Source organism: Hemitrygon akajei, chromosome 24 (genome assembly GCF_048418815.1).
Source record: "Hemitrygon akajei chromosome 24, sHemAka1.3, whole genome shotgun sequence".
In the NCBI taxonomy this organism is placed as follows: Eukaryota; Metazoa; Chordata; class Chondrichthyes; order Myliobatiformes; family Dasyatidae; genus Hemitrygon; species Hemitrygon akajei.
This window is the reverse complement of record NC_133147.1, coordinates 17010132-17035468: the sequence shown is the minus strand read 5'-3', so window position 1 is coordinate 17035468 and position 25337 is coordinate 17010132. Positions and strand designations below refer to the sequence as shown.

At 42.2% G+C, this 25337-nt stretch overlaps 1 protein-coding gene across 1 annotated transcript; it reads right to left on the bottom strand.

Moving 5' to 3' along the window:
- Nucleotides 1–1895: 1895 nt before the first annotated feature.
- On the bottom strand, nt 1896–11656 carry znf593 (zinc finger protein 593). Its single transcript, XM_073028412.1, has 4 exons — nt 11531–11656; nt 7163–7376; nt 5335–5397; nt 1896–3833 (listed from the first exon to the last, which is right to left on the bottom strand). The coding sequence occupies exons 2-4, from the start codon at nt 7360–7362 to the stop codon at nt 3704–3706; spliced, it is 393 nt and encodes a 130-aa protein (XP_072884513.1). The 5' UTR covers nt 7363–7376; nt 11531–11656; the 3' UTR covers nt 1896–3703.
- Between the last annotated feature and the right edge of the window lie 13681 nt (nt 11657–25337).

Here is a 25337-nt window from a genome sequence, read left to right as displayed (position 1 = left end):
AAGTTAGTAAATGGATGGTACTTTGCTTGCATAGGTAAATTTGAGGGGAACCTGCAGGAGTTCCCAAGCATTTTTATGTCGTGAACCAATACCCTTAAGCAAGGGGTCCGTGGACCCCAGGTTAGGAAGCCCTGCTAGAGGGTGGTACGAGTGTGGAATGAGCTGCCAGCAGAAGATGTAGATGTGGGTTCAGATGTTACATTTAAGAGAAGATTGGATGGGTACATGAATGGGAGAGATTTAAAGGGATATTGTCTGGTACAGGTGGATGAGACTCAGCAGATCAGGGTCAGCATTGAGAAAATAGGCTGAAGGGCCTTTTTCTACGCTGTACAACTGAATCTGTTAGTTCAGCAAGGGCAAAATCAGTGCAGAGAATTTTAAAAATTGGTGACTTGCTTAAATTTTTAAAGTTGAAAATACGTTAAATCAGTGTTTTCTCCCCTCCCAGAAGAGTAGTATATGCAATATCAATTACTTTAAAGCTCTCACCCTTTTTAAATTTTGTCATTTCAACTCATGGGCTGCAATAATATTTATAGAAAGCCCCAAAGGCAGTCTATGAAGTTTTGTATAAATAAGCAGACTCTATTTGAGCTTGTCATCTCACGTGATTGTGCACCCTGCTGGAGACAAGGAATTCAACGGGCATGCATACTTTACAGTCATCAACTGAAACTTCACGTGAATATAAACACATTCTGAAATCTGAACACATTCAGATTGGCCTGCCCAGTATCTTTCTGCTTCTCACCCACCAGCACAGTTCCTTTTCTCTACCAACCTCTATCTTTCTGCAAACCCAATTCACACAAATTCGGATGGTTCATGAGCTGATCTGATCGTAACCTAATGTGGTGGCGTCTTGCTAACATAAAGTTGAAGCTCCAACTCTGAGTAGCATGCACTAAATGAGATTTTGGGTAAAATCTTGCTTACAATTCAGCCTGGGACAAAATTCCTGTACCATCTTGACACCAAATGACAAGAGTGTACACTAATAATCCATTTATGCTCAATGTGGGAGCTAAGTAAGCTTGTTCTGAAATTACTGATTAAAGCAATGCCAGAAATATAAGGTAACACACAAAAAAAATCAGGAGGTCAAAGCGAGAGGAAACATTCATATTTTAAGTGCATTAACTTCGCCTCTCTCTCCATAGTTCATTGTCAACATCTGCCTTAGAGCAGAGGGAGGAATTGACAATGGAACTAGGAAAGGACATAAAAGGAGCAAAATTTATAGAAATAATGTAAATCTAACAATATTCTTATAACTTTTTTTTAGTTTCACAATTCTATGTACATCCAAATAATGGAGAAATGAAGTGCCAGAAACTATTTTAGCAACTGAATAAATAATTGACAGTATGTCTATATTTAAATTACAGAAACAGTGGATTGTTTAAAATAACAAAGCTATTATTCCTATTTAAAACTCTCCTGTCCTGTGATTTAGAGCCTTGAGGACAACTTATAAATTAAGTTGTCGATTTTAAAAATACTACAAAAAAAATTCAAACATTTGGCAGCCACAACTTACGTCAGTCATCTAGATGATAGAATTCAGAGGCAGAAGATAGAAGCTTGATTTGTGGAACTTAAAATATGCAATAGGGAGTCAGAAATTGGATATCTGAATGGCTTCCTGTGATTCTTGGAAAGTTATATCATGCCTTTTTCCTATTATTTGTCATTCTGAGCTCTTTTATATTTTGATGTAACTGGTCCTATTAATCATGAGTTTGGCAGAGGTTACAGAAACCTCCTGCATACCTCAATATTCCTTCATGTTGCACACATCAGCTTTGTACCCTCCTGTCGCTGAATTATTTGCACACTGACTTATGAAATTTAGCTATCGTGAAAAAGAATCATTATCAAAGCACAAGAAATTCTGAAAAAACAATTAACTCATTTATGGTCATAGCACAAATGCAACCCAAGTCTATGCCTCTTCTCATTGCTACCATCAGAGAGGAGGTACAGCAGCGTGAAGGCACACTCTCAATTCAAAAACAGCTTCTTCCACTCTGAATGGGCATTGAACCCATGAACACTACCTCACTTTTTTTGGACTACTTAACTATTTACATAAATATATTTACTGTAATTCATGGTTTTTAAATTATGTACTACATTGTACTGCTTCTGGAAAGTAAACAAATTTCACGCATATGCTGGTGATATTAAGCCTGATTCTGACTACAGTGCCCATCTAGATGGGCCTGATTTCCTGCATTCAGCCCACATTTGAAGCCTCACCCCTCCATGTACCTGTCCAGGTAACTTTCATCGATTTGTTGAGATACAGCATGGAATAGGCCCTTCCAACCGCGCCGCCCAGCAATCTCCCAGATCATTCCACTTACTGAGAGGAAGTTTCCCCTCTCAACCCAAATTAAACTCCTCTACCCTAGGGAAGATTGTTCCTATCTTACTCTCATAATTTTGAACATTTCTATAGGGTTGCACTGCCCCCCTCCCATTCTCCAAAGTTCCAATGAAGAAAGGCCTAGCCCAGTGAACTTTGTTGACCTTCATAAGAGGGGCTTCATTCTCAGCCTAATCCTGGCTTTCAGTCTCCTGGGTCAGGTATCTCCAGCTCATTGAATTTTATCCTCCTCCCCCATTAAGTGTCTTCAACCTTGAAAGGCCTTGATAAGAGTGGATGTGGAGAGGATGTTTCCTACAGTAGGGGAGTCTTAAGAGCAGAGGGCACAGGCTCAGAATAGAGGGATGTCCATTTAGAACAGTGACAACGAGGAATTTCTTTAGCCAGAGTGGTGAATCTGTGGAACCGGTTGCCACAGGTGGCTGTGAAGGCCAAGGCATGGGGATATATTTAAGGCTGAGGTTGATAAGATCCTTGATTAGTTGGGGCAAGAAGGCTGAGAGGGGAAAGGATCAGCCATGATGAATTGCTGGAGCAGACTTGATGGGCCGAATGGCCTAATTCTGCTCCTGTACATTATGATCTTCAGTTTGTTGTCTCCATTAACCGAGGGATCCGTGGACCCAAGGTTGTGAACCTCTGCTCTAAAAAAATCATTTGCTCATGTTTTCCATTAACCTGATGCAGTGAGTTGTTTGTTAGCAGAGAAACTGAAGGAGCTGGACTTAGTGCGGCTCACACTGCTGCCTGCATCAGAGGGGATTCGGAGGAGTCGGTGTGCTAACAGCGAGTAATCGTCTTAATCACTTTTCTTGTGATCATAGGACCCTGTTGGATATTGTTAATGCTGCAAGTCTGATTCGCTGATTTACTGGCGGTTGGGGAACTGTGTGGTCTTGGTTGTAGCGAGGACAAAGCCTCAAGCTGCACAAGGAGAGAGGCACTGGAGTCGATGCTGCCCCCCCAGTGTTTGCTCAGCAGAAGACAAGCAATATTGTGTTCAACTGCAGACTGCTGCAACATCCATGGACATAGGGTCTTGAACTATATTTTTTAGTTTACTGATATCTTATATGTGCTTGCTTTCGTATATGCTGTGTATGACTGTTGGTTTTGTGTTTTGCACCTTGGCCCCAGAGCAATGCTGTTTCATTTGGCTGGGTTTATGGGTATTCATGTATGGCTGAATGACAATTCAACTTGTATTTTTAACAATACAAAAGTCAGCTAAATCAACAAGATCAAAGCCAGTTAGTCTTTGGAAGTAGTTCAAAACATATCTTATTGAAAGGTTAAATCCGTGAATTATTATATGTTCATATCCTCCTCCACAGCCTGTGTCTCGACTTTGATTTTCTTTGCTGGTATGTAGGAGCCCATTCCTGCTGCTCGTTCTGCTTCATCCTGGGTATATGGCTCTTCACTCAATTGCTTTAGCCTAGAAAACAAGCATACAAAAATACGGGATGAAGACTCAATGCCTTTGATTTTTGATTATCCTCAATTTTTTTTTTCATTGTTTGATTTAACTAGTGAATGTTATTTGTTGCACCTGAGGCACTAAAATTAACACTTTAAATCAAAGCAGACTATCCCAATAACTCAGTCAGTTTATTCAACAAATCCTCTGATGCAGGTGAAGTTGGGTTTCTATTCTGCTAAGAACAATACCTGCTTTGGAAAGTGAAGACAAGCTAGGAATTAAATAATCAATTATTAAATTAGTGCAACGCTTTACGGAATCCAGCTGAAAGATCAGGGTTCAATTCCTGCCACTGTCTGTAAGGAGTCGTTCTCATCCTGAGTTTCCTCCGGGTGCTCCGGTTTCCCCTCACTTATGGGGTAGGGTTAGTGAGTTGTGGACATGTTATGTTGGCGTCAGAAGCGTGGCGACACTTGCAGGCTGCCCAGCATAATCCTCGCTGATTTGATTTGATGGAAACACATTTCAATGTACATGTGACAAATAAAACCGATCTTAACAGACATCACAAAATAGTGACATTGCGTTTGAATTTGGAGCCTTCCTCAGTTCAAACATTCATGGTCAAAGCACACCTAAATAATTACTGCACAGATGTTGTGGAGCTGACTTTTGTTGCCTAGTTGAAGTAGGTTTGAGAAAGTGGACAAACAGTACAAAATACTCCAATCTGTAACCTCACATTCAGTCAAAAGGGACTGTAATGGTTACTTTCAAGCAAACCCAACCCCCTCAGAAACTAAACACGGGGGGAGGGGGAGGAGGGCTGACACTGTATGATACTCTCTCCACAAACAAAGAAGTTCCAAGTACATTTTATCCCTTACTGAGTAACCAGCAAAGACGAACGATCTTGTACTGATGAAACTAAACTAGTGGTATAATGAAATAAGCAGCCCGAGTATTCAAATCGACATAAGCCAAGGTTTTCTCAAATGTATTTAAATGATAAGGGAAGCATTCAAAAAATATCATTCCTAGCTGCCTCTAACTCTAACCAGATAAAAACTGAAGACAAAGTGTGAATACACAACTATACCCTTCACTTCTACCACCCCCAACCCACATGAAAAATTACCCATAATGCGCAACACAAATACAATACAGACAGGCAGAAAATAGATATATGGCTCCTAAAGAGGCATAAAGATTCAGGTAATCTATGACCCCCCCCAGAGCCATACCGTGCAGGGGTAACAGTGTGGTTAATATCTAGAACGAGCTGCCAGAGGAAGTGGTGGAGGCAGTAACAATTACATTTTGGTGAGGAAGATATTTGGATGAGAAAGGCAAAGAGGGATACAGGCCTAACACAGGCAAATAGGATTAACATAGATAGGATCACCAATAGCTTAGACAAGGTGGGCCATATGGTTCTATTATTCAATGCCTCATTCTCTTCCACTCATCTTCCTACATCGTGACTGAGCCGAAGACCATGCTTAAAGACAATTACCTTCGTTTGTGAACTTTTGTTTTAAAATGTTCTTTCAGAGTCCTCTGATCAATAAAGTATCGCCTGCAAATGGAACAAAAGAAAAATTACTGAAGTGATTAAACCCATGTGGATGTCCATAATTTTTTTTAATATTGCTGGAAACCACTGTTATTTTTAAATTATACTTTTTATGAATTTGTACTTTTTAACAAACTCAAGTTCCTTTCACACTCACTAGCAGAAAGCGATATAGCAGTTAAACTAATGGGTCTTATGACCTGGGGAAGGGTCTCGGCTCAAAACGTCGACTGTCTACTCTTTTCCACAGATGCTGCCTGACCTGCTGAGATCCTCCAGCATTTTGTGTGTGTTGCTTTGGAATTCAAGCTTCTGCAGATTTTCTCAGGTTTATCACCTTTCTCATTTTTCATTGGGGAAGTATTAGCATATCACCCACATCTTGTAATTGTTTTAATTATGTAGCCTATTAATTAATTCATCTTTATCCAAGGAATTTCCCTCATCTTATCTATAAAAGTGAGAATTTTCAGAAGCACCATCTTTTATTCCATTGTCTTACACCCGTTAATATTAATTCCCCTCTTTACATCGTTTCCCAGCTCTTTCTTTAGCTTGTTTAGTGTTTGTATGTTTATTTGTACTCTAGAATAAACTGAAATCTTAGAATTAGGGCTCCTTGCCATTCTTGACTCCTGTAAGGATCATAAAATAAATGGAGATACAATATTATTTTATTCCATTCACCAATCAAATTTTTTGCCGATTTTCTCTTTGGAAACTTCTCCTTTGGCCATTACGTTATAACAAACACACCTCTGCTCTCATCTCCCTACAGTCATTGTCTGAGGCAGCAAGCTGAAAGCTCAATATAAAGTTAGCCAGGCGACTGAGTACATCAAACTTGTGTATAAAAGCCCATCACCATTTTCCAATTGCGCACAGAACAAATGAGATTTAGTAGTAGATTCAGAAAAACTATTTCCTTTTCACTGTTCTTAGTTGTTTTGCTTTGTCAGCTTCTTTTCTGTACTGTTGAGATCAAAACAATTTACAGAGGAATTGACCTTAAAGCCATTCATTAGTTTTTCGTTTGTTGTGCGCTGTGTTGAATGACGTGGACAATTAAGGTCTTCCCAATAATGTGATTGTTCTGGGTAAATCTTTCTACAGAAGTGGTTTGCCATTGACTTCTTCTGAGCAGTGTCTTTACACGACAGGAAACCCCGGATTTTATCAATACTCTTCAGAGATTGTCTGCCTACCGATAGTGGTCGCATAACCAGGACTTGTGATATGCACAAGCTGCTCATACGAACATGGCTTCATGTGAATCTGATCAGTGGGGGTGGGGGGGTGCTAAATAGGTGCTCCACCTTGCCCAAAGGAAAACAGCAGGCTAGTGGAGGGAAGGACGTACCTCCACCCTGCCACCCAACATTTTAATGTCAGAAGGCTTTTTAAGTTAAAGGTTGTAGATATATTTGATTTACAATTATAGAAAAACTACCAGGGCACATCATCAGTGTCCTTATAAGCAGGCTCATAGAACATAGATATCTAGAGCACATTACAGGCCCTTTGGCCCACAATGTTGTGCTGACCATGTAACATACTTCATGTAACCTAGTTACAGGTGAGTAACAACTCAGTCTTTTGTAAAACCAGTTAAAATTCTAAGCACAGACCTGAGCAGAATGGAACTGTCCACAGCAGACCTTCCATTGCAAATGAGTACAGTGCCATTCCAGCAGGACACAAATATACATCGTTGCTAGGGTGTACATGAAAGTAGAGAACACATTGTTCACGAATGACAGCTACTTACGCGCAGTGCAAGCAATAAAACTGTGCATTTCCAGTAACGTCACAATCTACTTCCTGGTGCAGTAACTTGCTGGCATTTTCAGGTTTCATATCATCATGGATCTGATCTAAATCTTTTGTTCGCCTTTTCGTCTTCCACAGCTTTGACACATTTTTCTTTTTGTCGCTGTTATGATTGCCAATCCTCTTTGACCGAGTCATCTCCACCAGCAATCCTGAAACAAAAAAAAACTTAACTTTAGCATTTGTTCTGGATTCCATTTCGACCACTACTTCCGATACGAACCTCAGAATTTGTTTCTGAGGTTTGAATTTCAATTGCCAATGGTGTGCCGGACTCTTGATCCCCAGTTGCTTTGACATCTTATTGAACTAGATTTAAGAACTGAATCCCTAATTTTCAAAGTAGTATATAGCAAATAATCACATTATTTCATAACACAAGGAAAAGATCAGTAAATAATCTGGCCCCTTGAATCTGTTCTGCCTTTCAATTTATCATATTTAAAATGATCTTAAACTGTCAGATCTTAAAATTCACCGTGGATATATTTTCATAGGAAATGTAGTCATACAAATAAACTAAATAATTAATTGATTCAAGAGAGACCAGTTGAGTCAAACCTAGGTATCTGGTTGGGTTGAGTAGTTCTCCGAACTTGGATTGCCAAGATCAGAGAACAACTCAACCCAACCATCAACGAACCGAGCTAGTCACTTTCCACGTTATTTCAAACTTAGATATCTGGTACTTTCCTTGATTAAGTAAACAGTAAACCCCAAAGATTTCCTTGGCATGGAATTTAGGCTTTGCAAAATTCCCTATTTAGAATGTCAAAGATGCCAAGTGTTCAACTTGATTCAAAGATTCCCTTTCTTCAAAGTTTCGCAGTACAGCCGGCCCTCCTTATCCGCAGGGGATTGGTTCCAAGACCCCCCCCCGCGGATACCAAAAATCGTGGATGCTCAAGTCCCTTATTTAATCTGGCTTAGTGCGGTGGTCTTCAGGACCCACCGGAACCCCGAACTTTATTTAACATGCTCAGTGCGGTGGACATTAGGATCTGGCGGTGCAGCTCTGAATCCGCTGTGTTTCTGTTCACGAAAATAATCACGATCATGATTGAAAGTAAGGTGGAAGTAATAAAGCAATCGGAAAGAGGTGAAACACCATCGGTCACTGGAAAAGCGTTAGGCTAGAGTCGGTCAATGATTGGAACAATTTTAATGGAGCATGTGAAAGGCCCTGCCCCGATGAAAGCTACAATTATTACTAAGCAACGCAGTGGTTTAATTATTGAAATACGTATGTTTCTGCAGTGTTTTATATGCATAGAAAGGTAAAATATGTACTATATACTAAGAAAAACGTTTGACTGACGCTAAATAATACCGGATGTACCTGTTTCAACTTCAAATCCGACTTAAAGACGGACTCAGGAATGGAATTTGTTCATAACCCGGGGACTGCCTGTACCTTTAAGTCATTTCTAGATTACTTATAATACCTAATACAATGTAAATGCTAAATAGTTGTTATACTGTATTGTTTAGGGAATAATGACAAGAAAAAATAGTTTGTACATGCTCAAATAATGGGCGCTGGAGAGAGAACTTCCGGGTTTTCCCAATCCGTGGTTGGTTGAATCCGCGGATAAGGAGGGCCGACTGTACATTATCTAAGTGTGTGTGCAGTATACAACCCTGAGATTCATCTTCCTCACGTACAGCCATGAAACAAAGAAACACCATGAAGCCCTTTCAATGAAAAACATCAAACCCCACACGTGCTAAAAACAAATCACGCAAAGAACAAAAAACATGCGAAAAACACAAAATTGAAAGAGTCCACGCATATTCAGCTCTTACATCATAATTATAAAAGTAATAATTATACATACATGGCTTCACATGACCCTGATTCAGGGCAGGGGCTAAGCAGGAGCTACATCTTGCCTAAGGGTGACCTGCAGGCTAGCAGAGGAAAGGAGTACCTTACACCTCCTTTGGTAGAGACGTATTTCCACCCTGCTAACCTCAGAGATGTATCTTTTAAATCTCTCCATCTTTCCCACTATTTGTCTCCTCCAGACCAATTAGCAATGATTCAACAAGCATTAAACATTTCCTCTCAGCCACCACCACCTCATCACTCAGCCTCCAACCTCGTGTCAGTTATTTTGTTTTCACTACCCTCCTCCCTTCGAAACGTAAAAGCACGTTTTATTTTTAACTTTTTCTATACTCATCAAACTGATTATCTTTAGGGTTTTTTCCCTCTCTTTCACAGATGCTGCCTAATCTGCAAAGTATTTCATAGCATTTTCTGTTTTTGACTTTCTAATAACTGCAGTATTTTGCGCCTACTTGCTGATTAAAATGTTAAGCAAGATTGAAATCAAAGAGGAGAGCGGAAGGCGAACAAGTGTTCAGCGCCATCACCCTGAATGTGTCCGATCTCCCTCTCTCTCTCACTGCTGCCAGAGGAAGATGCCTATGCTTGACCAATCTCTCTCTCCCTCTAGCTCACTGCTGCCAGAGAATGGTGCCAGAGTCTCGGGCAAGGTTTAATCGACGCAGTTTGTGGATTAGACTCCGCAGATAATGCTGATCACATTTCAAACAAGAGAAAGTCTGCAGAGGCTGGAAATCCAAGCAACACACATTAAATGCTGGAAGAACTCAGCAGGCCAGGCAGCATCAATGGGAAAAAAGTACAGTCGACGTTTTGGGCTGAGACCCTTTGTCAGGACTGCATGTTATATAGGTTTCTGCTTACTCCTTTTTGATTGCTATTTTGTGCGGTTTTGATCGGAGACGACTGGCCTATCCCCTGCAGGCGATGAAAAACTGACCTGAACTGAGGTACACGTAACATTCCCAGACTGTTTCAAGGACTCTGCGGTCTGACGTTTTACGTTCTGTATGTTTTTCACTCAGTTTTTTTGCTGTTTGCACAACTTGTTCCTTTTTTTTGCTCGTTGGGTGTTTGAAATGGATTCAATGGTGTTTTTGTTTTGTGGCCATCTTGGGAAGAATCTGTGTTGTATACTGCACACATACTTTGATCATGAATCTTTAAATCTTTGGTCAATGGCTTTAAAGTAGATCAAACCACTGACAAAGCACAAGTGGTGGTCCAGATGAGATAAATTACTACAGCTGCTGGAATATGGAGCAGATAAACTGCTGGAGGAACTCAGCTGGTCACGCAACATCTGAGGAGACAGGAATGGTCAATGTTTTTGGGTGGAGACCCTGTCCTAGAGACACGAAAGTTATAAGGTCCACAAAAAACATTCTTTAACTCCAGAAGTGTGAATCCTCTGCTAGCAAATGGTCCATTGCTGGCCTTAGCAGGGCAGTGGATTAAGCAGGTTAAGGCAGGAACGACTCTCCCTCCCACTTTATGCACGGTTGCATTGATGCAGCTCAGAATAAAATGAGCAGCTTCCCGTTGTTCAGTTGTCTTTGGAGACACATGAAACTGCAGATGTGGGAATCTGGAGCAGTTATCAAAACGTGGAGAAACTCAGCAGCAGCTAATGATGGAAACGGACAGTCGATGGTTCAGGCTGAGACCCTTTGTCAGGACTAAATGGTAAAGGGGAGATGGCGGGCATAAAAGGTGGAGGACAGGGATGGAGCAAGAGTTAGAAAATGATAGGTGGATCCAGGCAATGAGGGGTGATAGGTAGATGGAGAAGGAGCAAGTGGAGATGGGGGCAGAGGCTGGACAGCATGAACACTTGTTAAATTGTTCCCCCTCTGCCTCTCCACCTAAGCTACCAACACCTACACCTCTCCCAGCCACCCACTCCATCATGGCCAATTAGGGGATTTGGCAAAGCCTAAATTCCACGCAGAGGAACCCACTTGGTTTCCTAAACCTCTCCCTACCTTGATGCCACGCTCCACCGTACTTTCCCATCAGATTCCACCATCTGCAACACTCTGTCGCCTTCCCCTCCCAGTTTCTGAGGCTGTTCCAGCTCCCCCCTTCCTCCTCACCTCCATACACTGACCACCTCCCCTCTCTCGGACCAGAAGAAGGGTTTCTGACCACCCATTTCTTTCCACAAGAGGCTGCCTGACCGGACACAAGAGCGACTGCGGAGGCTGGGATTCAAGAGCAACGCACACAAGATGCGGAAGGCACTGAAGCAAGTCAGGCAGCCTCCGTGGAGGGAAACGGACAGACGCTCTGCTAGTTCGGGCCGACTGTCCTGATAAAGGCTCTTGACCCAAAGCTTCGACTGACCACCTCCCCACCACCCACACCGCAGACGCGGCCTGACGCGCCGAGTATCTCCGGTAGTTGTTTTTTTTTTTAAAATTTGATTTGATAAATTGTCCCCCTCGCACTCACCGTCCGATCTGCCACGACCGTGGGACGGAGCGCCTTGGAAAGGAGAACAGAGACCAGAGACCAGATCGGAGCGAACGCACCGACGGCGGGAGGGAAAGGAAGGAAGAAGCGTCTCCTTCCGGGGTCAGCGAGCGCGCGCGCGGCTCCGCGGGCAAGGTCACGCGGGAGCGAGCGAGCGCCCGTTCCGGAGCCAAGATGGAGGAGTGGCGTCCGTCCTTGACGCACGACGAATTATGAGGGATAAAATACAAGCTAAACCAAAAGCAAGCCTCTCCTGATGAAGGGTCCCGGCCCGAAACGTCGACTCTTTAATCTTTTCCATACATGCTGCCCGGCCTGCTGAGCTCCTCCAGCATTTTGTGTGTGTGTGTGTTTTGCCTTGGATTTCCAGCATCTGCAGGCTCTCCTTCCCTCTCAGGATTCATTCACGCCTCTTTGTCCCTCCCCATCCCTCCACCAACAATCCTAGCTTCGGCAGAATCTCTTGGGCGCTATCGACCACCCTTCTGCCTCCACAGAGGCTGACCGGCCCTATTTTGTTTCCAATCTGAAGCCTCTTTCGTCTCCAAAACAAAAAAAAATGTTTACAAAGTAGTTTCAAGGAAGTTGTTGTTGTAACTGGAGACCCGGCATTGCAAAAGACTCCCCTTGTTTGTTTTACATTCCCTCCCCACCTTTACAAATAAAAGGTTTGAAGCTGAGTTATATTTTCAGCTCCTCCCCGGTTGCCCTAGATAATAAGGTTAAATTCTCATCGGAGGGTAGGGTATTTGATTCAGTCATGGCTGCAGTCTCAGTTGTGTGTTTTCAGAGTGAAAAGCTGTGAAGTCTCCAAGCATTACTATTGGTGCATTCAGTGTACTTTTACACAAAACTTTTGGAATAATTTGTAATGAAATTCAAAAAAAAGCCTGCCTTTATAGTTCAAATCTCACTCCAGAGATGCTGCACTTAAGAATGAAACCGATGAAGTACAACACAGCTGGAAAATACTAATTTTCGGGTGAGAAATCAAACAGGGAACTGTTCTATTACTGAATACTTTTGTTTGTGCACTAAAACTCACTGCAGTTGAGATAAAGAGAACAGGCTTGATATTCAAATTGATTGTCTTTTATCAGAACTACCCTGAGTGTAGTTGGATGCCTTAATGAGTGCTCAGGATTCTTTGAAGTCTCTATGTCAGTTTTTATCCTGATCCAATGCCTTTTCTACTTTTAGTTCCACCAACCTCATCCTGTTGTGACCTTTGAATCTCCTTATCAAACCCTTTGCTTCAACTTAAAAAAGAGCGAAATCACTCTTAATGAATAGAACCGATACGATCATGTCTGAATCTTTATGTCTGCGTCATTCACCATATTCCTTATTTCCTTCACCCAAAGATTGAGTCTGAGGTGAGGAAGGCAAATGCAGTGTTAGCATTAATTTTGAGAGGACTAGAATATAAAAGCAAGGATGTAATGTTGAGACTTTATAAGGCACCAGTGAGGCCTCACTTGGGGTATTGTGAGCAGTTTTGGGCCCCTCAGCTTAGAAAGGATGTGCAAGCACTGGAGAGGGTTCAAACGAGGTTCACGAAAATGATTCCAGGGTTGAAAGGGTTATCATGTGAGGAATGTTTGATGGCTCTGGGACTGTACTCACTGGAATTCAGAAAAATGAAAAGGGATCTATCATTATCACCACTAGACACTGTATTCTAGTGTCTAGGATCTCATTGAAGTCTATCAAATATTGAAAGGCCACAATAGAGTGGATGTGGAGAGTATGTTTCCTATGATGGGGGAGTCTAAGAGTCAGAGGACACAGCCTCAGAATAGAGGGACAACCCAACGATTTAGAACAGACTCCAAGAGGACTGTGCCTCAATGACCTGGAGAGCGATGTTGGCTGGAGTCAGGGCTTTACACTTTGGCTCTTGGTAGGGTCAACCTGTGTCTAACAGGTCAAAGGGTAGAGACCAGACTGAGAGCCCTGCACTAGTCCTGCAGGTTCCAGGGGTTCAGCTCAGGCTAATAACCATGAATGGTACAACAAAATTGTTATGGAAACAGAATTTAGGACGGACACCTCTTTAGCCTGAGAGTGGTGAATCTGTGGCAGCTGAGGAGGCCAAGTCATTGGGTCATTAAGGCACAGGTTGATAGATTCTTGATTTCTCAGGGCATGAAGGGACATGGGGAGAAGGCAAGGAGTTGGGGCTGAGAAGGAAATGGATCAGCTATGATGAAGTGACGGAGCAGACTCGATGGCCCAAATGGCCTAATTCCGTTCCTATGTGTTATGGTCTTAAAAATCTCTGTCTTGAGTGTAATGAGGCTCCCTGGGTTACAAATCATCTGACTTTATGCAAAATCTTCCCTGCTCAAAAAAAAATCATTAACTGGATGTCTGGGTGCTATATTTATTAAATTAGTTATTGGTAATTATGCAATGAAGGAATTGTAGCCATTGTGTGGTGATCATTACAGTATAGGTAGCAATGGAAAATTGATGTTTCTGACTTGTGGAGAAATTGGCTTAGAGTCATAGAAAACTACAGCAAAGAAATAGGCCCTTTGGCCCATCCAGTCCTTGCCAAACCTTTTAATCTGGTTACTCCAATTGACCTGCACCCATGGCCACCCATACCCCTCCCGTCCATGCACCTATTCAAACTTCTCTTGTAATTGAAATCAAAATCGCATCCACCACCTGCGCTGGTAGCTCGTTCCACGCTCATCAATGGTTTTCAGGAATGGAAGAATTACGTAATCTGAAGACTGCTTGTCTCCAACAACTGAGCCTCCACAAGCTTATGAGTGAAGAAATTATTGTCTCAGTCCTGTGAATAGCGGATTCCTTCAGGCATTCCTCACTTCGGCCGGTATTTACTGTGTCAAACAAGGTAAGAGGTTCTATTCCAATTCATGAAACTGTGGATGGATCCTATCTGCTTAATCTTTCCCATAAAATGTTATTTGCCAGTTTATTCCTTTTTTATATATAGATTAACTAATTCTCTACGCCCTAATCCTATATAGGTGGCGGGATGGAGATACGTCTCTACCAAAGCAGGCATAAGGTGCTCCTTCCCTCTGCTAGTTCACAGGTCGCCCTGGGCGACTGCTTAGCACCTTCCCACCCCCGCCAATCAAAATCACATGAAGCGATGGGAGCAGATGGTGGATGCTCCAATAAGTAGCTCAAGTCTTGGTTATGCGATCATTAACACCAGGCAGACAATCTCTGAAGAGTATTGATAATGGCTGGGGTCACACGTCTTGTAAAGATGTTGTGTAGAAGACGGGAATGGCAAATCACTTCTGTAGAAAAATTTTCCAAGTACAATCATGGTCAAAGACCATGATCGCCCACATCATTCAACATAGTTACTGCCACACAACCATCAGGCTCTTGAACAAAGGGGATTAGCTACACTCATTTGCCCATCCATTGAGATGTTCCCACAATGAATAATCTTACTTTAAGGAGTCTTTATCTCATTATCTCATGTTCTTTGTTATTTACTACTATTTATTTATATTTAAATTTGCTCAGTTTGTTGTCTTCTGCACTCTGGTTGATCTTTCATTGATCATGTTACAGTTACTAGTCCATAGATTTGTTGAGTATGCCTACAGGAGAATGTATCTCAGAGTTGTATATGGTGAACTATATGTACTTTGATTTAAAAAAAGTTTACAATACTTTGTAATTTGAACACAATGATGATGAATCCTTTATACTCTAATTTTGAGTAGTGACTTCTCGGTTCTGCTCAGTGATTGCTAGTTACAGTGCTTATCAAAGATTTTAATTTCTTAAAATGTAGTGTTCCTCATTTATTGTCCCTCATTCACTCTGAACATTTTTCCATAAGGTTATCTATCTCTGTCTCCTTTGTAAAGATACAGAAATGGGTTCTATTGGGTTTCCTTGTTTAGTGGCTGCCTGTAAGGAGACGAAACTCAAAATTGTATAAAGGATACATACTTTGATAATAAATGTACTTTGAACATTTGTTTAATATTTCTGCCATTTCCTCATTCCACAAAATAATATTCCTTTTTCTAATCTGTGAGAGACTTTAGTGTTAACGTTAGCAAGTATTCCCCCCCCCCACCACCCTTTTAGCAAATTTACAGAAGGATTTACATTGTTTCCCACTTAATTGATTAAGTGAGTGTTCCATCCAAATTTCCCTTCCCTCCTCAATTTCTTGGTCCTCCATTGTTGGAATCTAAAATATTCCCAGTCAAAGATTCAAAGGTTCATTTATTATTATTATCATTATATTTATTGATGTATGCAGTGTTCTACAGATAGCCATTAAACAAAAAAAAACAAGGAAGTCATTCAAAGAGCAACATAAAACCCACCCCGCAAAGAAAAGAAGGAAACATGATCATCAACCCTCCTCCAAAACCCCCCCACCTCGCACAAAACGTCACAAGAACATTGACCACCAACCCCCCTCCACCCCCGGAACTCAGCACAAAAAAAGTAACAGAATACAACAAGAACGTCAACCCCCAAACTCTCGCTTCCCCGCACATAACGCAACAAGAACATCGTCCTGCAACCCCCTGTCCCCCCACACAAAAAAATAACAGAACACAACACGAGCATCAACCCCCAAACTCTAACTCCCCCGCACATAATGCAACAAGAACATCGTCCTGCAACCCCCCTCCCCCACACAAAAAAATAACAGAACACAACAAGAACGTCAACCACCAAATTTCTTATGCCTTGAGTGAAATACTATAAGCAGTTTTCTGTGATCTAATATGTTCTTGTCAGCACAGTTGGACCACTTTTCCTGTTTTGTACCTTAAAGCATATATTTACTGTAAACTTTGTATTAACTCCTTTGACGTTAGTCGTGGCTTGTTTACTGTTATGTTTTAAAGTGATATTCCAGTCTCTCTTAGCCAAGAAACAGCACACACATTTATAATTGTTTCTTTGGACTTCAACTCTGCTTTCAGCCTGTTCTGATGCTGAGACACAACCTAGGAAGCACTGGGGCATATCATCAGCAATGTAGTCTTTGGAGCATGGAGTCTTTCAACATCACACACTCTCACCCAGGAGTCCCAGCCAGTGTTGATCAGGCTCTGGCTTGTGTCCCAGCAGCATTGATCCATGGGTCACACCTCTCGATCCATAGCCATCTGGAGACTCGCTCAGCAGCCTCTGTGACGTGCTTGATGGCTCTCTTCTGCCAGGGAGAGAGTGTGTTCTGCACAGTGAGCAGCCAGCAGAACCTCTACACCCCACCTCCATAGACTCACATCTCCACAACTGTCTCTGACACTGCTCTACCAGCTCCTGGTTTTTGGCTTTCTCATGCTCAAATACCACTTCGATGCAGTCTCACGAGGAACTGCCGGTTCTACCATGACAAATTTCATGGCATATGCCAGTGATATTAAACCTGAATCTGACCACCTGCTTCGAGGTTTCTGACAGAATGACCATCTCGGGCTTCAGGGATGATGATGTGATGAAATCTGGGAGCTTTAATTGCTTGCCAAGGTCGACTCTTAGTGCTAAATCATTTTATTTAAAATGAAGACACAAGAAACTGCAGCTGCTGGAATCTCGAGCAATCAGCAAAATGCTGGAGGTAGCATTTGTGGAGGGTAATGGACAGCTGATGTTTTGGATCAAGTCCAGATGAAATGTCTTGGCATGAAATAGAGACTGTCCGTTTTCTTCCATAGATACTGCTTGACCGGCTGAGTTCTTCCAGCATTTAGTTTGTGGTACTTTCTAATGTAAATTACTATACTATTATGATCACTCTTCTAAAGACCATTAGCTCCAAACCTAATCAACTACTTCTCATTGTGCAGTGTTAAAACAATCCCTATTCTTGTTTGAGTGTCAGGGAGGAGATACTTCTGTACCAAAGGAGGTGTAAGGCACCCCTTCCCTCCGCTGGCCTACAGGTCATCCTTGGGCAAGGTGTACCATCTGTTTAGCCCCCTGACCAGGGCCACATGAAGCCATGGGAGGAGGTGGTGGATGGTCGTATGAGTAGCTGGTGCATATCTCAAGTCCTGGTCATGCGACCACCAATTCCAGGCAAACAATCTCTGAAGAGTATTGATGATGGCTGGGGTCACCCATCTTGAAAAGAAATGCCCAGAAGAAGAAAAATTTACCAAGAATAATCAAGGTCGAAGACCGTGATCGCCTATTGATATGAAGTGGTACATAATGTACAGTTTGTTAATCTATCAATCAAATTTGTTAGTTACTGAGATACATACAGCATGCAGTAGGCGCTTACGGCCCTTCAAGCTGCACTGCCCAGCAAACCCCGATTTAACACTAGCCTAATCACGGGACAGTTTACAATGACCAATTACCCTATTAACCGATATGTTTTTGGACTGTGAGAGGAAACCGGAGTTCTTGGAGGAAACTCACACAGTCATGGGGAGAATGTACAAACTCCTTACAGGCTGCGGCGGGAATTGAACCCGTCACCTGTACTGTAAACCGTTGTGCTAATCACTACGCTACCGTGCCACTGGTTCTGCAATATACCAATAAGAGAACTATCTGATATACACTGTATGGGTTCATTATCCACATGATTACTGGTGATTACGTTTGCCCAATCTATATAAAGATTGAATTTCTCAACATTAATATGTCTGTTACATGAGCCTTTTCATTTCCTGATGTATTCATTTATTTATTCATTACATGCCGTGTCATATGAGGTAGACGGTCATGGTCTTTGACCATAATCGTTCTTGGCAAGTTTTTCTTCACTGTTTTCTCCTGGACAGTGTCTTTACAAGACGGGTGACTCCAGCCAATATCAATACTCTTCATAGATTGTCTGTCTGGCATCAGTGGTTGCATGACCAGGACTTGTGATATGCCCCAGCTGCTCCTATGCCCATCACCACCTGCTCATAAGGCTTCATGTGATTCTGATCAAGGGGAGGGGGGGTGCTAAACAGATGCTACACCTTGCCCAAGGGAGGGAGTGCCTTACACTTCCTTTGGTACCCCACTATCTGATATATACTCTGACTGATTACTGCTGCTCTTTGCCAACCTATAGACAACTCCCACCAACTGTGCTCTGCCCTTTGCTGTTTCTCAACTCCTCCTGAACTGATTCCATAATTTTCTGAGGTAAAATCCTTCCTCTGCCTTCATCCTGCCATTTATTATTTGTGATACTGCTCCTTCTTTACTATCCATCCCATCTCAAAGCTACATGTTAAATATCTAACTGCCAACCTCAGCCACTTTGTGTTCATGTCTCCCTACAGGCTATTGTACCAATTTGTTTATATCTGTGTCATTAACTAATCTATATTGTTACAAAGGTATTACACTTGGATGAAGAGCCTTCAGTTTTGTCTTTTTTTCAACCATATTTTCATTCTCCTGATTATAAATGGAGGTAAAATCTTGATTGTTTTATGTTCTCAATTACCCATTTCATGACCCATCTTTAATCTAAATTCCTCCTCACCAGAACTCTCTCCCCCCCCCCCCCCCACCCACTAATATGATGAACTGAGACTGAGGCTTTTGGGCCTACTCTGGCTGCTCCAGGGGGTTGTGCCTACGAACTCAGTTTGGTTCGGAATGCTGTTGCTTGCTTCTATTGTTCGTGTGATTCGTGTTTTTTTTTCTTTTTCTCTGTGCATTTGGTGTTGGTCTTTTTTAAATTGGCTTCTTTCGAGTTTCTTGCTTTGTGGCTAGTTGTAAGCAGACAAATCTCAAGGTTGTATAATTTATACATACTTTGATAATAACTGTACTTTGATTCTTTGAATCTTTATCCACGGCCTTTTATCGATCTACCAAGCAATTTCCAATGAACAGCCCTCCCTGGTCCAAATATAGGCAGATGATTTGAGACCCATTTCTCTTACACCACATCCAAGAGGACCTCAACCTTGCCATAGGGTTTGGAGGCTTGCGTGCCTCAATGACCGGGAGAGCTATACTGGCTGGAGTCAGGGCCTTGTGCTTTGGCTCTTGGTAGGATCACCCATGCCAAACAGGTCAAAGGGTAGAGGCCAGACTAAGAGTGGTCCACCGGTCCCCCAGGTTCAGGGGTTCATCTCAGGGCTAACAACCCTGACAGGTCAAAAAAAAATTGTTACAGAAACTACACATCTGAGTGCGACTGTAATCTGGAGACTCCACCCGGGACTTGCATGACTGACAGTAATGAAAACCAAGAGAAAGCTACTGGCACAATGAAGGAAACTCTGAACACTGCCAAGAGTTTTTTTTGGAATATACAAACTGTACAACACTGGCAAGCGAGCACAACTAACTGCAGAAATGCGTTGCCACAGCCTACAGACAGACAGATGAAGGACTTTCATTGCTGCCTTAAGTGCCAATGGCATTAGTGGCAGTAAATCTCCCACACCAATCTTTGAATCATGCATCCAACTCTGATTTATGCACGATTCACATTGTAAGGCAGAACACACTGTGCTAATCTCTTTTTAATAAGGGCTCCAGCCTCTTATACTTGGGTAGACTTCATTTGATTTGCCTCTGGTGTTGGTTCCCACACGACCACATCAACAGGATACAAAATTACAACTGCAGATGCTGTGGATCAAAGAATACGTACACAACACTGGAAGAACTCAGCAGGTCAGGCAGCATCCATGAGAAAAGAGTAGCCAATGTTTCGGGCCAAGACTCTTCATCAGGAATGGGGGGGGGGGGGGGGAAGAGAGGGCCGAAGCGCAGTAATAGAGATAGGGGAGGGGGTAGGGCCTAGAGGCGCCAGGTGGAAAACCAATCAGAGGAAAGATAAAGGGGGAGGGGATAAGCATGAAAGAACTGTAGAGATAAAGAAACGTTGGCTACTCTTTTCTCACGGATGCTGCCTGACCTGCTGAGTTCTTCCAGCGTTGTGTACATCAACAGGATGTTTTCTCTTCCCTTTAAAGCTCCTCTCTAGTCCCACAGAAATGCCCTTAACCTTGGCTCAGGATCATGGCTGCTGAGAATGGAAGCTGTCTCTCAATCAACAATCCCATATCATTGCTATCCTTTACATTATCTTGTCTTGAATGAATCTTTCATGGTTAGGTGATTGGTTTGCACATACTTATCTGCTCTTGATTACACAGGCTAGAATTGCAAATCTATTGGACAACTAAAAAGACTGATTTTCCTCTTGTAATACTTTCTGGATTCCTATTAGCTTCAATTATAGTTTCCTTGTCCTCTCCCTTTGACTGACAAATTCTGCATGATTTAGAACTTAGAATTTATTTAACTTTTACATCCATCCTACAACGAGTGATTAAAAATCTTTGCATTATGACTTTGTTGCAATGTACAGACATGTGAATTTATAAGTCTGATGGTTTGTAGGAAGAAGCTGGCCTGTAGCTTGTTGATCCTGGTCTCAATGCTGCGGTAATGTTTCCCAGACGGAAGCAGCTGAAACAGTTTACGGTTGGGGTGACTGGTGTCCCCGATGAGCTTCCAGACCTTCTTTCTGCACCTGCTGCTGTAAATGTCCTCCATAGAGGGATGTTCACATCCATGGATGTGCTGGGCTGTCTGTACCACTTTCTGCAGTGCCCAGTAATCAAGGTCGGTGTAGTTCCCATACCAGGAGGTGATGCCGCCAGTCAGGATGCTCTCCATGGTGCCCCTCTAGACGGTCTTGAGGATTTGGAGGCTCATTTTGAATTTCTTCAGTCACCTGAGGTAGAAGAAACGCTGCTATACTTTTTTTTTGCCACAAAGCAGGTGTATACAGTCCAGGTGAGATCATCGGTGATGTGTATACCGAGGAACTTGAAATTACTCACCCTCTCAATCGCAGACCCATTGATGTTGATCGGGCCAAGCCTGTCTCTGTTCCTCCTGTAATCCACAATCAGCTCTTTTGTTTTTTGGACATTGAGGGAGAGGTTGTTATCCTGACACCACTGTGTCAGGGTGTCACCCTCTCCTCTGTAGGCTGTCTCATTACCGTTAGAAATAAGGCCAATCAAAGTCGTGTCATCTGTGAATTTGATCAGCAGATCGAGTGTGGCAGTACAGTCGTGGGTGTAAAGGGAGTAAGAGGAGGGGACTCAGGATACAACCCTGGGGGGCATCCGTGTTGAGGGTCAGAGGGGCAAATGAAGGAAGCCCATCCTTCCACCTATCGGCGATCCATTAAGACATCTAGGATCCAGCTGCAGGCCGAGGTCTCTGAGCTTCCTATCAAGTCTGGGAGGGAATTATGGTGTTGAATGCTGAACTGTAGTCCAGGAACAGCAGTCTAACATATACATCCCTCTTCTCCAGGTGAGTGAGGACGGTGTGTAGAGCTGTGGCTATGGCATCATTGGTAGACTGGCTCTGTCAATAGGTGAATTGTAGGGGATCTAGTGTGGGTTGTAGCAGTACTTAATCTAAGGGATATGATTACTTCCTGAAACTGTCCAGGGTAACTTTTCCCCAACCTTCCTGCCCTGATGCACCATCTTTAATCTTAGAATCTTAGAGCACAGCACAGGAACAGGCCCTTTGGCCAATCTAGTCTGTGCCAAACCATTTAAACTGCCAGATCCCATCGGCCTGCACCAGATCCATAGCCCTCCATACTCCTACCATCCACACACCGATCCAAACTTCTCTCAAACGTTGAAATTGAGCTTGCATGCACCACTCTCACCACCCTCTGAGTGAAGATGTTTCCTTTAAACTTTTCACCTTTCACCCTTAACTTGTGACCTCTAGTTGTAGTCCCACCCAACCTCCAGAAAATGTATGCTTGCATTTACCCCATCTATACCCCTCATAATTTTGTATACCTCTATGAAGTCTCCCCTCACTTCCAAGTTCCAAGGAATAAAGTTCTAACCTGTTTAATCTTTCCTCTTACTCAGGTCCTCCAGTCCCAGCAACATCCTTGTAAATTTTCTCTGTACTTTTTCAAACTTATTTACATCTTTCCTGTAGGTGGGTGACCAAGACTGCACACAATACTCCAAATTAGGCCTCACCAATGTCTTATACAACTTTAACATAACATTGCATCTCCTGTGCTCAATACATGGATTTCTTTATTTCTGTTATAGGGTATAAAATGATATTATTCACTGTTGCTGTACCACATCCTCTGCAAAGTATAAAAATTGGTAAAGTGATCTGGAGCCAAATCATGGAAGAAATAAAAACATTCACATATAGACCCATCATCCTTCTTCAGAAAAATTCTAAATTTTATTTTTTTAAATCCTTACTATTTCCTATTTTACCAGTGCTCATCTCATCTCATTTCTCTTGCTAATTTTCATACTTACTGTGGAAGAAAATTTCGAATATAGGGTGAAAAGATCTGTGTGTTGCTAAAATGGCCCTGTGGACATCCTGTGTTTTTTAATTAAGTTGCAAATCTACGTAACCAGTAAAAATAAGCATCACAGTGTTCCAGTTACACCCAGAGATTCAGAATAATAAATCAGAATGAACCTTCAAAAATCAAACTTTTGAGTACAGGAGATGGGATGTTATGTTGAAGTTGTCTAAGACATTGGTGAGGCCTAATTTGGTGTATTGTGTGCAGTTTTGGTCACCTACCTACAGGAAAGAAGTAAATAAGGTTGAAAGAGTACAGAGAAAATTTACAAAGGATGTTGCCAGGTCTGGAGAATCTGAGTTATAAGAAAAGATTGAACAGGTTAGGAGTTCATTCCTTGGAACGTAGAAGATTGAGGGGAGATTTGATAAAGGTATACAGAATTATGAGGGTATAGATAGGGTAAATGCAAGCAGGCTTTTTCCACTGTGGTTGGGTGGGACTAAGGGGAAACATTTTCACTTTGAATGTAGAACGAGCTGCCAGTGCAAGTGATGCATGCAAACTCAATTTCAACATTTAAGAGAAGTTTAGATAGGTACATGAATGGTAGGGGTATGGAGGGCTATGGACCTGGTGCAGGTCAATGGGAGTGGGCAGTTTAAATGGTTTGGTGTGGACTAGATGGGCTAATGGGCCTGTTTCTGTGCAGTACTTTTCTATAACAATGACTCTAATGGTGTTTTCTCTGTTACTGTTCTGCTTCAGAAGTAAAATTAACACAAGATAAAGTTATATGGAGCCAATTCATAAGAGAGAAAATATTCAGTCTTTCACACCCCATTCAGAATATCTCAAAGAACCTTTCAGCCAACAAGTATTTTAGAAGTGTTGTCTCTTTTGAATTGTAAGAATTGTATGTTCTGCACTGGAATAACGTGAACAAGGTCATCGAAGAGACACTGAAGTTAGTGGATACAGAGGTGTTTTATTCAACAAAATGAGATGCTCTTGGAGGAAAAAGCCTGTTTGACCCAACTTTACTCAATATTTTGTGTGCTGAAGATCAAAGGGAACAGCAGGTCAATTCTATAGTTATAATGTATCTACATTGCTTCCTTTGAATTACATATAGTTTTCACACACCTCCTTTACACCCACACTCCAGACACCCAAAATGAATGCTAATCAGCATTGTCTGGTTTTCAATCAACTGGTGTCCACAGCTTCAAGAAAACTTGTTCAGGGCTGCATTTTGAATTTAATCTACAGCCCATGTTCATGTCTGATCAATGGCTGCTGTTGAACTTAATATTTGTTATATACCCTAACTCTGGAATACACCCTAACGTGCACCAGGCAATTTTCATTCATCATGTTCCTACAAACTACCATATAATAATCAACAGATGATCTAGTTTAGTGACAGAGGGATTGAAAGTGTCCAAAATCCCAGAATAACTTTTCTGTTCTCCAAAGTAGTGTCGTAGATCTTTTAGGTCCAACTGTGAGGACAGGGTCATGTTCCAATGTATGATTTCATCTACCTCTGATACCGCAGTAAGGTTTTATGCTCAAGTCTTTGGATTGGATTTGAATTGGCAACCATACTGAGTAGAAATAAATGCAATTATCTGAATTAGAGTTAACATGTGTGAACGGTTCCATTTAATATCGGAGAATGTAAACAGTATACAACCTTAAATTCTTGCTCTCCACAGACAGAAGAAAAACCCCAAAGAATGAATAACAGAAAAAAAACGCAAGAACTTCAAAGCCCCTTCCCCCTCCCATGCACAAGCAACAGCAAAGCATCAAACTATCGCCTTCTTATTCTAGCAGAAATCATCAGTATTCCCATCACCCACTATGCCCCAAAGAGAGACAATGGTCTACAGTACATCAAAAGCTATTCCAATTCATTCCAACAATTCGACATCTCTCAGGCTCTCTCTCTTCCTATCAAGGGGGAAACAGATATCACTCCTTCCACGGTAAGAGAGGAGACAAACAGCGCTATTTTGATGTTAGTCACAGTCTGAAGCATCACTTTTTATTTCAAGTTCCCTGACTCAAGGATAGAGATATAAAAGTATATATCACTGAGCGCAGAGGCTTCCAATACCGCTCTCGCCGTTTCGATGTTGCAGTTCCTGCTACACCTCAGTTTGTACCACCAGCAGGAATTTGTGTCCACGGGGCTGTACAATCCCACATCCTGAAGGTGCCTGCCCTCAGGCTGCACCTGGACATATCAAAAACACAGCCGATCGGCAAGCTCCAAGAACAGAAACAGGCTGCCATGCAGAACTGCAGTTTGATGGTCACTGTAGATCACAGACTCTGACAGGACCCCAGCCGCCTTGAAAAGGAAAATACAGACATTAGAAAAAGAAGAATTTAATTGTTTCACTGATAGGCTGAGAGAAGTTGCCCTTCGGTGCCATCTTTAGCTCCCCCTATGCTTTGTGAAAAATAAATTCACAAATTCAGAAATAAAGTGGA